The sequence below is a fragment of the Serinus canaria genome, chromosome 12, assembly GCF_022539315.1.
Source record: "Serinus canaria isolate serCan28SL12 chromosome 12, serCan2020, whole genome shotgun sequence".
NCBI classification, from domain to species: Eukaryota; Metazoa; Chordata; class Aves; order Passeriformes; family Fringillidae; genus Serinus; species Serinus canaria.
Genome location: NC_066326.1, coordinates 13,006,440 through 13,024,283, shown reverse-complemented (window position 1 = coordinate 13,024,283; position 17,844 = coordinate 13,006,440). Strand labels below are relative to the sequence as shown.

Below are 17,844 nucleotides of genomic sequence, written 5' to 3'. Positions count from 1 at the left end.
CAGGCACTACTATAGAGCCCTTGTCTGAAAAAAAGGAGACTAAAAACAGTCTCTGAATAGAAGTAAAAATGATGACTGATGTTAATTGAAACCATATAATGTTACTTAGATAAGATATTTTGGGGCACAAATACTGTGGTTTTGCTAACAAAGTCTCAGTCATAGCCAGCAAGGTCACAGGGTGAGGAGCAGAGGCTCAGTTCTATTCTGTCCTGGGTGTGCTGTTACTGATCTTGCAGAAATACTCTGCCCATGCACAGAGGGACAGTTACCAACTGCAGTAATGACAATTCATAAACATTTCCAATCATAAATTTAATCATGGGTACTTGGGTTTAAATTGAAACATGCTAAAATAAATCACACAGTGGAAAGGACTATCTGCTAATTACTTTTATAACAGCTGGCTCACATTTACAGCCATCTCTGGGAACTCAGTCAATGGAAGGACACCTATACACTTAAGCAGGCTTTGAGTCAGGCAATAAATATATCCAGACATATAAAATGCACTCCCTATATGTAAACTTATCTCTTACAAGCAAATTACTTTGGGATAAATTGCAATGTTTAAAAACGATTTTCAAAAATATAGGTTTTATTAAGAAAGCAGGAGCCTAAGAGAAAATAAGAATTAACATAAGAATGTCATTAGGGTCAGGGTTTGGCTGTCCCACCCCATAATTTGTTGTTATTCAATATCCCAATGATTATTAAATTAATCTGTTATTTAAACAGCAATCAAAAACAAGTCAACCCACATTTTCTAAGCCCTGTCAACAAGAGAGAAAAACTGGGATTTTTTGAAAAATCTGAATTGGTTTCATATTTTCCAGTAAGCTATTCCTTTTTATAGCAAAAAACCTAATAAAAACCAAACCCCATTACTTCTGAGAACTTATATCTTAGACTGTTCTATCATAGCCTCAATGTTGAAAGCAATTAATTGCTAAAGAGAAATATTTTCTTCTTTATCAGTCTCAACTGGCGCTTTTTCTGTGAGTCAGAACTACATTAATGACAGATGTACTTGCTAGGGGCTTAAAAGGTGTTGTGCTGCTCAAAGATGAGTTTCTGATTAGACATCAAGCTTGAAGTTTTAGGCTATATAAATGTCTCAGTGCTGCTTGTAGTTTTATGAAGCGTTGCCCCAATATTCTAGCCAATTTTAAATATAAGTATGTAAATCAATGTTCTTCAGCAATGCTCACTGGGTACCTCACCAGCTTCTGCCTTCTGGAGATATCATCATAACAAATTTTAGTTGCAGTAAAAGTGTCTTAGAAAAGAATTCTTAGAATGTCAAAGTTGTTAGAAAATAGAATTGATGATGGCTGGTAAGATATTTGATTAGAAAATGTTTGCCAGTCTTTTTAGTATATCCTCCCGTCTCTTTGTAGAACAAACAAAAATTTTTTTTGTCTAATTGCAAATCTCATTTATGCATGAAAGTTCAAATGTTTTCATTTAGCTTCATTTAGGAAAATTCCATAAATTTCAGCTATAACTGCTATGAAGGTGAGTATAGCAATTTAGTCATCTTAGTATTTGTACTTTAAGCATTTATGTTAAAGTTGCAAAGCTGCAAGGAGCCAGTTGAGTGCATAGTTGCCAAATTTGTGTGTTCACTGTAAAAACTGTGGGTATACAGATTAGGCAGCAGTTGCACAGTCAAATGCTTAAAAATTTGCCCTTTTAACCTCTCCTGTTCATGTGTGATGACATATTGGACTTGGATGAAGATCAAAAATCTGGCCTTACTTCCAAAAAAGCCCCCTTTACTTTTAATTGCAGCACTCATGGGTCTACAAGGTCAATACCAAAACCCCAAAGAAACTGTTTTGTTTCCAGTTGATCCTTTGTTCACAATCTTAAGACAAAGAGGAAAGTAAATATAGGAAAGCCATATTGTCACTAGGGAAGCAAGGAAGCATGAAGTACAATCATCCTAACCCTGGGAAGGAGTTATGCATATTTTAATTCTGCCAGATATGAAAGATGAATGCATTTACTTTACCTTGTTGGGCATCCCATGTAAACTGCCTGTTAAAATGTTTAGGAACTGCTTATTTGAATAAACACTGTCCCATCTATCATCTATTTGTGCCAATAGAATGTTAGTAAGCAGCCATTAATTTAACAAGGAAAACCATCAAGAAACCAAATTGTTTCTCTTGCTTTCTCACAGGCTGGGGATTGAATGCTGTTTATTGTCAATAAAAGAGGTAAATGGCAATGGAAGTGAAGTTCAGGATGACACTGAACCCTTCATGTGGATTTATAATGGCAAATTTCAGACTTGTCCACTAAATGCACAGATTTGGCAGTAACAGATAAATAACAACACAAATTAGATGCAGGCTGCTCAGGGCATGAGTATATTAGTGTCAGGAGCAGTACAATCTGCAGACATTAAAATGGGAATGGTTTTTAAAACCCACTTAATCTCAAGACATACCACCATTTGCTAAAATATTTCCGCATTTCTTTCTCAGTAGAAGCTTGCCAAACTGCTGTACTTGATCATGTTTAAAATGTGAAAATAAATACACAGTTCAATTTCCCATGAAATAAATAATCATTTGCCTTTTCAGATGTAGTTAGTTTGCTTCTAAACAAACCAGCTTGCCACATAAACCAGCCAAAGCATCCAGGGCCAATTTCTTCTCTTTCAGAGCTTTATCGATGTGATCTCAATGTCCCTGTCTGTCCTCGGGCCTTCAATTATAGATTCTAGATTCTAAATTAGAAATCTTCTAGAAGACATTTTGGACTGTATTCTTTCTTACTGTATGGACCTTTTATGATCCTGAGGGAATGCTGTCAGTATTCCCCCACCTGGGTTCAGCCCGTGTGTTTTTGCACTGTCCTTTTCCTGCAGGACGATGGCACAGGGGTGGCTGTGACCTGTGCCCATGCTGGGTCACAGATGTGCTGCAGCCAAACTGCTCAGGCCTGCTCTTCACAGTGCTGAACAGACCTTCATTTCCTTCCTTTCCATGCACGTTTCTTAGATGTGCATGGAGCTGAAGGAATATCTTCAAGGGAAACCCTGTGTTCTGCATGCCTCATGGCTCATTGTTGAAGTCTCAAGGATCACAATCTAAGTATATGGAATTATCTTGCACTTCTCTTTTGAAAAGTAGATCTTCCAGACTTGAAGAATACTTATGGCTGTTAAAAAGTCTTTAAACTTGAGGCAACAGCAGTATTTCTAGAAACTTATTTTAGCCAAAACCCCAAAACTCTAGAAGATCCAAAAATATGTTTTCCTTGTTCTTTCCTTGTAAAAAGTATCAAATTATGCAATTTAAACTGCTAGAATTGTTTATTAAAGGTCTTTATACTTAGCTTAAAATGTTATATTGTGTGTTACCCACACTTCTCCACTTGCAGGCTGAGTAACTTTCTCTTCACTTCAAAGGCAGCAGTGATTATAATGTTTGTCATGCAGGTGTAATTTAAAGTCACTGTATGGGCAATTTAATTCTACCCTTTGATAATGTATATTCTGAATGACCAGTTCAGGAAACACTGTAAATTACTATTTTCATTTAAGAAAAAAGGTATATAAAATAATAGGGCAAGACATATCTAAGTCACCAGGCAGGTCTGTGCCTGCCACTCATCAGTTTAACAATCCCTTGGACAGTTTTCAAGGCTGGAGAATTTCTGTTTGCTTGGGGATTTTGTTTTTTTCTTTTTTTGTTTCAGAACATTTTTAGTACCTTTGCTGAATTCTGGAGAATTTTAGTTGTTTGTGCACAGATTGCCACCCTATGTCTCCCTCTGTAAGCACCATAAAATCTTGGAATTTTAGTGAAAATGAAGTTTAGCTACAAGTTTTCTCTCACCAGTAAGACAAGAGGTGCATTCTTTCTCCTAACTCCCCACTTCCAATAAAACCTCTGCAGGGGAACATGATGACCTACACCCATTCACTCTTTATAGTTAAAATCAGTACTCCATTAAAATATAAATCATGATCTACTTAAAAGTCAGCCTAATTTTCCATTTTAAACAAGCATTAATAAATATTAATGAAATGATAGATAGTAGTTGATGCAATGAAAGCATGCTTTGTGATGACAAGGGATTTAAAAAGTTGTATGTATGCCATAAAGTACAGAGCTCAGTAGTAATATATATTATTTCTATTAACAATGGCTTGGGATAGGAAAATAATAATTGAAATTGAAAAACGTTGCAATGAATTTTTAAAGCCAGGCACAGTTGTGAAGAATTGCTAATAATGGAACCTTAATTTTAGTTTGTAATATATTCATATTATAGGCAGATGCAAAACAATGCAAACATGGCTTAGACATCTTTACATGGAGCAGTTTCCTTTTTCAGGGGTTTGGGATAGCTTAATGAATATTTTAAAGCCCCTAACTTAGAAAAACAGCTTGAATCTTAGGATTTGAGAGCCATGCAAGGAACATTTGTATATTATATAAAAACAAAACAGAGTTTTAGCTGGCTGTGGAAAAGATGGCACGTTATGTGCTTGAGTCTTTCAGATGTGGCCTTCTCAATCATTGCTAAAATTTATGTTAACAAAAATAAATTAACAACAGCCCTGCAAAGCACACTGTGGACACATCCAATGAGGACTTGAGTTCCAGGATTTATTGCTCTTTTAACGTGAATCTCCTGGCCATTTTTGCTTTTTATACCTCAGTTTCTGTTGTGCAGTTCCTTGCTAGAGTCATATTGTTGATGAGATTTGACCTAAAGTTGTGGAAAAGAGTAGTTACCAATTCTTGCAATTAAATGCTACTTTTACGATGTCATATGATATCTGTGAGCCTTCCTAAAACAGAATTTATCTATTTGCTTTTTAATCTTAAAGTTCTATTTAGAACCTAGCTTAGAAATCATATAGCATTTTAAAAAACACAATCTGAGATGTCTCTCAATACAAACCACAACTACTTGTGTAGAGAGCTAAAGAGCTCTGCTAAAAACACATATTTGCTAACATGCTGCAGTGGAGCTGCATTTTTCAGTCTGCATATCTTCCCTGACCTCTCTGTTGTGGTCCTGTTAACCAGGTGTCACTGTCAAAAGGAAAAGTCTTTAGGAGACCTCTGATGTGATTTTCTTTGTACCAGTCTGTTGTCTTAGATAGCAAAGGTTCTATCATCATCATAGTATGAGGATTTCACATTATCAGAGCTTCATATGTTCTTGATACAGGCAGCTCCTCTACACACTGACTTCTCCAGGTCCTCACAGTAATCTGACTCTCCTCACTCCTCTTTCCTTACTCTTATATAGCACTAGTTCTTATTGATTGCAGGTGTGGCCTGTTTAGATCAGGCCCACCTCCAATCTTCAGCAACTGAAACATCTGCAACTCATTGGGCTTGCAAGATCACCCTCTACACCAGTCACTGTGTCTCCTCTCTTGGTCACTGTGAGCCCAGAACCAGGTACCCACCCTGATTGTGGAGACCCACAGGTCACACTCAGCTTGGGTTTGTCAGAGCTATGAATGCTGGCAAATATTTAAAGTTTGTAGGATTCCTGGTCTTGATTTCTTTGATAAAAAACTGCCAGTACATTTTAAAGCTGGAGGTCTGAAACTCTCCATTTTCCAACACCTCGTATGGAAAGGTGGCTGAACATGAAAGGTCACAAACAGTCCAGTGCCTCACTACACTGAGCATCTCCTGTCATCCTAAAGGCTGTACACTCCAAGTTTTTGGATGTTTGCAGCATCCCTAACATGCAGTTGGTCAAGTCCTCTTGTCTGAGTATCAGTAAATTGAGAAAGAATCCCCTCCTGGTGGGGAGGGAGCAAGGATGGGCACTTCTGGGGGTCCTGGCTGAAGCTGAGGGGTTCCCAGCCATGGCCCAGCTCCGTGGGGCTCTGAGCATCCAGCAGCACAGGAATGGTGAGGATGACACTGCTCACCTAAATCCTCAGTGCTAAACTTTACTCTGTTTGCACTGATACCAAATTGTACTGCAGTCAGGCTGTAGGTGATGGCAATATTTTGCTAGCATGAGGTCAGGATCCAATTTCAAGCCTGAGGCCGGAAGTTTATCTGCCTCTTTTCATGTGAGAGAACCATTAGCTGATTTTTTATACACTGCTCCAGCTCTCAGAAATGTTGTTATTGGCATATATGTCATTTTTACAAATTGCATTAGATATTTCATTCTCAATCATTATTTATTTGGAAAAAAAAAAACCAAAAAAAAAAACAACAAACCAAAAAACAAGTAGCACAACTTGACTGTGATATAAACATTTCATTCATTCATTGCAAAAATGTGATAAGTGAGAGAGATGTGGGCTGGAAATGTGTCCAACAGCCTGGAAAGCACATGATAGGAGCTGGGAAACAGCAAAGTGGATATCTGCACTCTAGCTGAATTCTTAAAGTTTGTTCCAGACCATTAGGGTTGAACGTTTGCAACCAGCAGTTATGTGAGTAACACATATTTGAGTGCAGTGTGCACAGTATTTTCCATTTACTCTGCCCTCGTGCTGGTTTGTTGGTTTTTTTCCTATAAAATAGGAAAGATCACATTTGACAGATGTGAAATGTAATCCCAAAGTTACAACTCATCTTAATCCAAAATACTCCAAGTTCATTAATGGAGGTTTGCAGGCAAAAAAAATACTGAAACACCCAGGGGGAAAAGGCTGAGTTCACAGTGATGCTCAGGAGCCAGAGTGGCCACTGAGGGCTATCTAAGTGGAGTTCCAGGGAAATTTAAACACTTCCTCACATCTTTGTGCATTTGTTTAGGTTGCCAGTTTGAAAATATTGTCCTATGTTTATTTCAGTTCAAACTACTCACAGTGAAATTCTTCCATGCTTTGTAGGATTTGTCTGCCTGAGCAAACAAGTGGTATTTAAAGGATCTTTTCTATTGTCATATGAAAATGATTGATAGGATTATGTATGTGCAGGAGGGACATTTGCTAACACAATAGTCTGATATTCTACTCATAATTTGATTTTAAGTCCCACAGTCATCACTGTGACATTAAATGATAGTAATAGCATTCCAGTGGTCATTAAGGAAAAAAATGGAAAATACATGCATGGCTTTTTTTTGCTCTTAAATCAGGCTGCTAAACCTTCTGAGCATGGAATTAAAAGTGAATCTGAGCAGTGATTTAAATTATTATATTACTAAAATCCTGCCTAAGCCGTGTGTTTGTCATGACCACAAATTCTACTGCAGGGTGTCTGTTATAAGCACAGATATAACAGCAGGGTATTTTTGTAAAATTAAAACAGAATACTGACTGTAAAATCCAGCACATAGATCAGCAATTATTACTTATGCACAAAGTTTTTTTAAAGCAAAGTGCAATAATGAAGTATTTCTGTGAGAAAAAAAGAATTCATTGTTAACAGGAAACACACAGCATTGTTTTTAAACAAGCTGAATTGCTTTTAGTGTTGTTGCTGTGTTCAAATCCTCCCCAAATTACAAAGAAATATCTTCCATTCTTCAGTATAATGAGAAGATATTTTTTCTAAATGTTCTGGTCCCACAAGCATAGTTTTATCCTGTGTCTTCCGAGTTCCATGCTGCTTGACATTAGTTCTGTTCCCTCTACCACTTTTCAGCCTTTGCAGCTGTTTGAAGAAAGCAGGGAGCCACGGATCTGACAATCAGAGAGTTTTGAGTGCTCTCAGGAGGTTTCCTGCCATGCTTTGTTGCTGAAACAAGCCTTGTGTCAGTGTCAGCAGCCACCAGAGCTAATGGCAGCAGGGCTGCAGGCCAGGAAAAGGAGAATAGCTCAGTGCAAATGACCAAGAAATGGTGGTGATGGGGATCCTCAGCCTGCACAACCCATTATCACTGTGCCCTCTCTTGCAGCTGCCTGGCCCACCCAAAAGATGCTGTGTGAACCAGTTTCCCTGAGATTCCCTGGGCTGGGCTGGGGGAGTGGCTGCTCATTAGTGGGGCAAGCTCACGTCTGTGTTCAGTCCATATCCTGTCCAAAGTGTAACACCAGTGGACAAGGGAATGGATTCCCTCTCCTGCATGGGAATACAGAGACTGAGCTGCTCAACTGTCCCATTGATTTCCTTTAGGAGCAGATGCTGTAGTCAAAGAGTGGGGAGCAAACGACTTAAAGGTTAGCTTTGCTTAGCTGGACGAGACACATCTCTGAGTGTCTGAAATGGAATTACCTCAACTTTGCCTGTTATTGATCCAGCTAGGCAGGGAAAGGGAAGGGGAAGCCAGCTGCACTTCAGAGACAAGGTGTTAAACCTGCCACATCCAGATTTTGGACCGTATGATTGAGGGATTTGTAGTGAAGCACTGGCCTGCGTTAAGAAGGGAAATCAGTGACTGACAGGAGTGTGTGATGTGCAGGCTGGCCTTGCTCTGTCAGGAGAGACAGCAGCCAGGAGGGAAAAAGGGCACAGCTCTGCCTTGGTCCTGCTGGGCCTGCTTCCATCAGCAAGGGAAATGCTCCAGAATGCCTAAGGAGACAGACTGCAGAGCCCTCATGGCAAAGGCACCTCCTGCAGGAGCAGCAAACCTGCTTCCCTTCACCCCTCCCCACAGGGCACTGCCACTGCTTGTCCTGCTGTCCCTGTCCTTTCCTCCATCTTGGAGCATCTTCCTCTCCCAGTTCCCTCACAAACACTTTGCCACCCAGAAATTCAGAGACAGAAGGATGAAAGAAAGAGAAAGAAGTGTGGAGAGAAGGCAGCGCTGCAAGGGTAGTGTCAGCTCAGTCCCTGCTTCTGTACTGTGTCTATTCTAATTATTTCTCCTTACAGAAGAAAACAATTCTTCTAATATGAATTTTGGGAATTAGGTTGAGGGGTTTGATTTGTTCAGGGTTTGTTTTTAACGGTCTGGGGAAGAAATTATTATAACAATAGAATATATGTTACAACTCTTTAAAGACTTTACCATATAGACATAAAAGGAAGAGATTCCAATTTAAATTTAAACCAAAAAACCAAAACCAAAAAACCCCAACCAGATTTGAACCAGATTTGAATGTAATGTAATTTTTTAAACCAGATTTGAATGTAATGTGCTGACTCTAAGAACAGGTGTTGTAGCCCACACTTAGCTTTAAGTGTCACGTTTCACCCTGTTCAGGATGCATTTCCCTGCAGGATCCCTGCCCATCCATTAGAGAGAAGGACCCTCCTGCAGAGGAGGACTCCTATCCCCCAAGCCAAGCTGCTGCCCTGAGTTATCCTTGAGCAGTCTGTGGCTCTGCATGGCCAGAGCTGGAGGTGCTCACCCTTCTCCTGCAGGAGCCTGAGTGATGTGCTCAAAGGCAGCAGGTGTGATTGCACCCAGCATTTGCACTGCAGTGCTCTTGTGATGCTCTCCAAGTCACAGGCTGTCTGAAGGAGTTAGAAAGAGCTGATTATCTCTGAGAAGAGTCATTTATCCCCCAGACACACATTAAAAGGGGCCTTTCTTACCATGCCTTCAGAAGCATGACTACCAAATATAACTATGAACACAGCAGTACCTGCAGTCCAAGTCTCTTTCTTTATAATTGCACAATGAAAAATTAACTTTCAAGGAACAGATTAATAAGAATTGCTTTTTGAGCAAATATTTTCTACTTCCAATTAAAACATGAAGCTGTTGTGTGTTTTTTTCCCAGATCTATTTGCATTTTACTTGTACTCATGTTTTTATATGGACCAAACCCAAAAGAGGTTAAAAACAAACAGATACTGTGTGTGCAACATGACAAAATTGTCATGTAACACTCTGAATCAAAATACAGAGTTCCTTGCAGACTTACTTTCTGTTGTCATTTTTTCTTCATTAACAAAATAATTTGGCATAACTAGATTTTCTTCCTCCCTCTCTGTCTATCCCTTTCAAGTATTAAATTTCTTCCTTCCTCACCTTCCCCACAAAGTCAAGAAACAGTTTGTTTTCAGGTCTGTTTTAAGCCTCTGAACCTGTACATCAAATAAACCAACCCAGTTCCTCAGTGGATGAAAGATGGAGGAGAAATTATTAATAAGCTTCCTATTGACTCCATGTAGCTTCAACAGGAGCCCCAAGAGTTTAGTCTGTTTTATGTTTGGAGATATTTGCAAGCCCATTCCTGTGCTGCCTCATTGAATGATGGTGATGATACTGCAGTAGAGGAAAAGGATTCAAATCACAAGATTTACACTGCTGAAAACAAGAAGAGCTTTATCCTTTAAATGTGAAACATTCTCTTTAATAATAAAGCACTCAAACACAGACTTTCTTTTGCTTGTTAAAGCAGCAGTAAAGTTCAGCCAAACCCCTTACTCAGTCCTTGAGAGTTGGTTTCCATATTACCAGGGACACAAATGCCAGCTTAAGCCAGCAGGTGTTCAGGAATGGTTATTGTAAGGGAACCTTTAGAGACTCCCAGTGGATCTCACAAGAAGATAATACCATTTTCCCTACTTTGTCAGCGACTTCATTTCTCCCTGCAGCCATGGAAGCTGTTTGCTGGAGGTTTTTCTGCCTTGCAACAGAGCCTTGGCTTACCCAGTGAAGTGTTTTGGTGGAATGTCTCAGTCTCTGAAAGGCTTTGGTCTGACTGTGTTTGTGCACCTTTTGTTTTCTCTCAATGTTTGGTTCCTGAGACTTACTGGCATGAATGTTCAAAATGAATTTCAAAGATGCATATGCATGTCACCATGGGAACTGAAGGCTGGCCTCAAAGAGCAGAGCTGCTGCTGGGATAACTGTGAGCTTTATCCAGTTTGGCCATGGAAGCAGTGCCATGTGAATTATCTGAATGGTCACACAGCAACCGTGGTGGCTACAACTGGCACAAACTTGTTTGCCACTGATCTGGTGAGGGTAGGAATATCTCATGACTGTGAAATGATCTTAAATTACAATGGCTGAAGGAGGTATCTTTTGTTTGTGCAACTATTAATAGAAAAGAAAGCTAAAATGGACTTTTTTTGCCCTTATTTATTTGCTTGACTCAATCTCAGTCTTGAATCCTCTGTCTCCACTTGTTGGTATGTTGGCTTTACAACTTCATTTGCAGGTTATGTTTGAGAATTCTGTAAGGGGAAACATCCATATACTGCTTGATGGAAGAAAACATTTTCTTTTAAAATGTTAACAAACTTCTAGTGGGAGGATGAGAAGCCAGTTGTTTCACTTTTCAAGATAATAGTGAAGTTGTTATTGTGCACTAAAGAAAAAAAAAATGCCACAGAGAGCTAAAATTTTCAGTCTTTTATGTTTCTTTATAGCAGTCCCATGCTCCATGGCAGCCACCATAAGCTTAGATACTTCACACACTTCTGTGCTAGTTAAACAGCCTGTAGGTCTGTAAGAATATTCACTGGTTGGTAAACTGAGTCAAGGTACTTAGATGATACCAATGATATAATTCCTAAGGTAGCAAATAGGGGTTTATATTTAACTAATATATTGCTCTTTGAACTGCCTTTAGTTCATAATTTCCACCAGTCAGTGCAGGTACTGCATTCTTCAAATTGATGAAATCCAAAACAATGAAGGCTTGCAGTAATAAAGCAATGCAGAAAATTTAGTTAGACTTCATAGTTTAGCTGTGTAGTAATTTATTCAGCATCATAGTTCTGTAGTTGAAGCCCTCTTCTGGATTAAGTGCTTTCATCCCAGCTAGGTGAAGTGATGGGAGTTTTTCTTCCTGCCCTCTCTAGTTGGAGGAAGGAATAGCCTTAAACTGCACAGCCCTTGTGGCACCTCAGAGTGGGTGAAGGAAGAATCAGAATGGGAAATTGCCCAGCTTTCATCAGCTGGCACCTTTAAGCCTGGCTGTGGGGTGCATGCTTTCCACAGGCTTCAGCGTTCACCTGGGGGTGACAAAAAGGGGTATCAAAAAAGGGCCTGAATTTGGGCACACCACAGGTAAAACAGAAGAGTCATTACTCCCTTCTCAACAAAAAGAAATTAATCATTTACATCCAATTAATTGTTAAAGCATTTTATGCCCATCAAGTTCTTTTCTGAGCTATAAGTTTCAGACTGCACAAAATGCAAATAGTGCCAATTTCTGGCAATAAAAGTAATGTTTTTTCTATCCTTTACTGTTTGATTTATTCATAGCTGTTTTGAGAAATTCGTGCAGTACAATTTTGGTGCTATTGCCTGCTAAAGATTTTTCCTCCTTTCCTTTTATTGGCCCCATTTCTCCCACACACAAATCCACAAAGCCACAGATGCTCCATTACAATGATGTCAGTCTTGCTACATGCTCCAGCTGTTTGGTAGGTACATTTATAAAGTTCAGCCTTTTACATTATGCCATAAATGTATATTTCATGTATAAACATAAAGTTAACATATTGCAGATCACTCTAAGTGTAATTTTAATGGAGGTTCAGTAAGTTTAAAAAATACTGAAAAGCATTTAATCTTTCCGTTGGCAACATTTTTATAGCAAGTTTTCCAAATTTTTTTTCTTAGGCTAGGTCTAAATATTCCCTGCCCTCTCTGCTATTTCATCTTCTGTGATCTTTGGAAAAAGCAGGGAGTTATTATAGTAAGACAATATGTATTTTGAAGAAAGATGTCTGAGGAAAAATATGTTTCTCTCCACATCTTCTTGGTGCTCAAACCCTCACTTAGCATTCTGTACATTTACAGCAAACCACGCTGCAAAACACCTTGGAGTTGCCAGATTTCAGTGATATTTGACATGGCTGATGTGCTGCTGGTAGGGTGTACAAATTCTAACAGATTGCTTCAAAATTTCATGTAGAATTGGGTCTGAGCTTAAAGCCTTTCTTTGTACTGTGTCCTGAGTTTCAAAGGAAAGGCTGAATAGTGTCCATCTGGCTCTGCCTTTTGCCCCTTTTCTCTTTGGTCTGTGCTTAAGGGCTCAGCTCACTGAAACTCTGTGCACCACTGACTGGTGCCCACAGGATCCTTCCCTGGGTGCTTTCCTTCCTACAAAAAATGTCTATTTTTTTGCTCTCCCTTTGAGTTGCCTACTTTGTCTTCATTTGAATGTGGTGCTGAGTTATCACCATATTTATACCAGATAGTCATTATTCTTAAATAACTCACTTTGGAAAGTGTTGGGGCCTAATCTCTGTTTTGTTGGCTCAGTAATCAAATGGCTCTCAAGAGGACAGAGGAAAGCTGAGATCAGGAGCTGCTGTTGCCTCAAGCAGACCCAGAGTGCACAAAGGCCCTGATACACCTGTAGAGACTCAGGTTTGGGGCTGTGAGCTGTCAGTGTGTGGCTGCAGAGGAACCTTCATTAGTGCTGTGGACCTGTTCCGTTCCAGACTGTAAATACATAAAAGTCTGATAAACTCCTAACAAGACCCAGTGGCTCAGAAATGCTGATTATGTTACCATTATTTGTTTTCTTTTTCATTTTCAGGTCTTTTGTTATCCAGCAGATCCCAAGTAGCAACCTCTTCATGGTGGTAGTAGATAATGAATGCTTCTGTGATTCTATCCCACCAATTACCATGGCACCTATAGAAATAAGATATATCCTTTTTATTTACAAACTGGTCAGAAAGAGATTCAAGATGTGAATATTGAAAAACTTATCATGTAAAACTTGCACTGCATGACATCATCACCTAGTACATGTGCTGTTTGAAATTAAACCATATGGGAATATGTTCTCACATTTTTTCAATGAGAATTCACTTTTTTTTTTCTTTTTTGAGCAGCCAATATAAAGTAAGCACACTTACATGGTTCTTATGTAGTATAAGGTCATGGTCAGCCTTAGACTGCTGAACATCATTCAACTTGGGCACTAAGTGTGTAATTTTCTTATAAGGATGGGCCTCATTATATTGGAACTTGCAGAACTCACTCTGATACAGATATCTCTTTATTTAAGGTTTGACTGGAGCATTGAAAATGTTTCAGCATTCTGCTTTCCAAATTTTCAACAATTTAGCAAAGTAAATATATCACTTGATTTTTTGGTTGCTCCACTTTCTGGTTTTTGCTGTTCTGTAGTTCAGGTAGTTCAGGATTAGTTTTTTCCCATAAGTTGGAATTTGTCAGAAGCAGCCTGCAGTCTGCTTTTATTGCAGACTAATGGAAAGACAGGTCAGCAGTGTAAGTGCACCCATGCTTGAAAACACAGATCACAGAGAGGGAGCTCTAGAATCACTTTCTTGTCCTTGAGGTGAGCACACATACCACCTTGGGGTTTTAATGGGGAGGAAGAAAAGAGCTGAAATTCACTGTATTCATTTCAAAACACTCCCATGAGAACGCAATGCTCAGAGCATCTCTCCTTAACTGCCTTGCACATAATGAATCCCTTAAATGTGAACGGTTAAAATCTCAGAAGATAAGAAGACGCCCGGAATCTTGTCATGGATTTCACCCCGAAGTAAGTTTCTATCTGCATTTTCTTTCTTTTGAACTCTGATAAATTTTTTATTTCTTTAAAAATGGTGAATAGGAAAACTGTCTTCCAGGGTGAAATGTTGGGAAATAGTCAGAAGAATCAGTAGTCAGGGAAGTGAGGGATATTGTAAGTGCTACAAGTCTTTTTTGTACTCATGTAGACAATGCCTTGAGTTGCTGCTTCTGCAGCCTGGTTTGTGTCATGCCAGAGAAGTGGCAGGGTGTGAGCACTGGCAGCCAGGAATATCTGAGAACTTACTCTGGCCCAAGCAGTGACCACAGGGCTCCTTGCTAGAGCTGGCTGGGAACTTTGTGCTGTTAATATTTTCAGTATCACACCTGTCATGCTGTAGTCATTGTGCTCACACAAATACTGCTTGGGAGGGACAGTGACCCCTCCACCGCATGTATTTACTGCTCTGTGTTCTGCATAATGCTCTCACACAGTGCCAGGGAGAGCTGGTAGAGACCAGGATGTGATTCCAGTGGCTTGTACAGGACAGGTTCATTGACATCCTTTGTACTCTGGAGTAACTTTAATTTCTGCCTCTGCTGATGTAATGCCATGTAGAACAAGACCTAAAGTAGAAAGTGGAGGGGATGGTGTAGTGCTTGTTGTTTCAGTCTACAACCTAAACTTGTTCTACTCAAAATGTGTACTTGTATTACTTCCTGAGTATATTTAATTTATGGGCTTTGTTGTTTGCATCAGTGCTCTTATGCCTATGTTTGCTAGCAAAGCATGTGTCATCATTGACTGTGGTGGCTTGTATTTATTTTCCTTTGTTGTTGTTTTATTTTCTTTAGGAAAATGCAAGAGAATGTGGCGGTGTCTCAGGCCTTAGTGCTAAACCTTCTCTTGTTCTTCTTCCTCTGCTATTGATGATTTTCTCCAGGTGACATTGACTGATGTGTTCAACTGGCATGCTAAAACATGGATAAACTGTGAACTGGGAAATGGTGCAACATAGAGGACATGAAATATAGTCAGAGCATCAGCATTTCATGATTTTAAACTGTTGGTGATATAAATTCTTAAAGATATGTTGAAAAAAGATTTATCTTTTTACTTTGCAAGTCGTGCAGATGTGAATTTGGCATATGGCAGTCATGATTCATCAAAAAAAGGACTTGGTAGATAGAGGTGACCATTGCTTTGTCCCATTGAAAACAATTTAAACTGTGTACTTTTTTCAATAAAGTATATTAAAATCACAGTTTCAGAGTGTATTTTAAGTATGCTAATATATTTGTTCAAATAATGAATGATGGGAAGTAAATAAAATAAATGGATGATATTTTATTATGCTTTTAGCCTCTTTCTGAAAAAAAATCAGAGAAGAAAATGGGGACTTAGCTTTTAAAATAAGGCAGAACAGCTTTTATTAAGAAGCTAAGGAAACACCTGTGTGTGTATGAAGCTGAGCAGGTAATATATGGTGCTGAATTGAATATGAAGTTTTGCTTTCTGAAAATAGCCATTAAATATCTTACCTGCATTTAGAAAGTCACAGTCTTATTAAAGCCTTCTAACTTAGGCAAGCTTTGGGTCAAATTGGTTGATTTGGCTGCAGATGGCACAAATCAAATACTTTCCATCTAAAGGAACAGGGAGATATATTGAACAGCCCACATCAAGGGGTGACACTGTTCTGTTGGTGTTCTGATCTCATGTCAGACTGGAGAAGCTCGTCATGAGGAAAGTGATAAGCAGAGAAAGTCTGACTTGCAGCACATCTGTGTCAGCAGAAAATTGGTTTTGAGTGTCCCTGTTGGTAGGCAGAGTTCTAGACCAGTATGGTTTTATTCCAGCCCTTACATTCTTCTTTGTGAGGGAGATGGGGTAATAAAGATGAGCAAGTTCCTTTTGCAATTGGCAGCAAAGTCCCTGGTGTGGATATATTTGCTGCAGATCTTGATCTTTGAACTATGATAGTCTCAGCTTGTCTTTGGGGTTTTATAGAATGCTATCAAATGATAACCTGTCCTTCTAACAATAACAATACATTAAATGCAAAATAAAATGCCACTGCTCTAAATCTGGTGCTTGGAGACTGCAGTTTCCTGGTTGGGTGTAAGTTTGCTTTCAGCCTTGGATAAATGCTGAGCAGATTTGCTCTGTATCTTGGGGGGGAACAGGGAGCTAGGCCACTGAGAGGGGCTTTTTTTGAAAGAATACTACTCAGCTTGGAAGGAGAAGAACAGTAAAACAAAATTTCCACTCCAATGCTTTAATGGGTTCAAATGCACTGGTACTTCCTATGATTCTGAAACCATTCATGTCTTTGCACTCGTAAATTTCTCTTCCTCAAATCTTTTTTTTTCTTTTTTTTTTTTTTCAGTGTTTTCCTACAGACTTCTTATTGGTCTCAAAATCTTTCTCTGTGGAATAATTTTCCAGCTGACATTGAGTCAAATTGTTGTCCTAGTGACAGTCTTTGTTTACTAAGCAAATTGGGAACTCAAGGCGTTTTCTCCACTTTGGCTGACATGGATATCCTGCTCTCCTTTGCTTGGTTTTTCTCTGAGCTACATTCCCCCTTACCCTCCATCATTCTCACAAAAAATCATGTCAATACTTTATAAATAAAGAATTTAATTTTTGATTCTCCTTCTGAGTTTCCAGAATTCACAACATTGCAACCTCATAGCTTTTGTATATCTGATTACATTCTTCTGTAATGGTATTTAATGGTTGTAGCCAATACAATCCAGGGGTCTTTCCTTATTGGTAGAATGTGGAAAGAAGTATCTTTCTCATTAGAGCTATTGAAGAGCTCTGCATACAACTGCCTGATGTATTAATCATCATTGCTTACAAAGAAAGGAAATACATTAATGGAGAAAGTGTATTTCTACAACAGCTAGGTGAAAATCTGTAACAGTAATTCATTGTTCATTTTGGGAAGAGGTGGGTGTTTTTTAATTGCAAAGGAGCCAGGAAGTGACAAGAGAGATTAAAGTATGACAGTCTAAATTAATATTGAGAAAGAGATTTAAATATGGGCATGTAAATGAATATTGCTCAGAGAAATGTGACAGCTCATTTTCACACACTAAGGCAAAGTTATGAAGGCAGAATGCATTGGTGTACCCAAACAAGTCACTGTGTGAAACAGAGCAATCCAAGTCAATTGCTAAGTGTAAAAACAGTTTTGTGAGTTGCCATTTCTCTTATTGAAGCCATCCTTTAAATTTTGTATTTATTCCTGAGAAGTTTCTGGTGCAGTGTGGATCCAGGTTGGTAAAGCCAATCAGGGAAAATGGACACAAGGCCAGGGACTGCAGGGTGTGTGTGTGCACCAGTCAGTCCCTTCTCAGAGGGAATGGCTGCAGCAGGAGCAGCCTGGGCTGAACTCAGGAATGATGGTCATGGGTGTCATGGGACAGAGCTCTCCAACAGGGGAAACAGATTGAATCTGTTGGAACAGATTTCCAGAAGAGCTGGAAATGCTCATGTTGTTCCTGCCTGTGTTTGAGTTTGCTGGTCCCTGT

The 17,844-nt window shown here is 39.1% G+C and overlaps 1 protein-coding gene across 1 annotated transcript in view; it reads left to right on the top strand.

Moving 5' to 3' along the window:
- The window catches only part of CACNA2D3 (calcium voltage-gated channel auxiliary subunit alpha2delta 3), a 378,074-nt gene extending 360,516 nt beyond the window's left edge, over window positions 1-17,558 (top strand). Inside the window, exons 36-38 of the mRNA XM_009091048.4 lie at window positions 13,352-13,464; window positions 14,250-14,332; window positions 15,157-17,558. Coding sequence (XP_009089296.1) covers window positions 13,352-13,464; window positions 14,250-14,332; window positions 15,157-15,249 — 289 coding nt within the window. The 3' untranslated portion in view covers window positions 15,250-17,558. The remainder of the gene's footprint in view (window positions 1-13,351; window positions 13,465-14,249; window positions 14,333-15,156) is intronic.
- The last annotated feature ends 286 nt before the right edge of the window (window positions 17,559-17,844 follow it).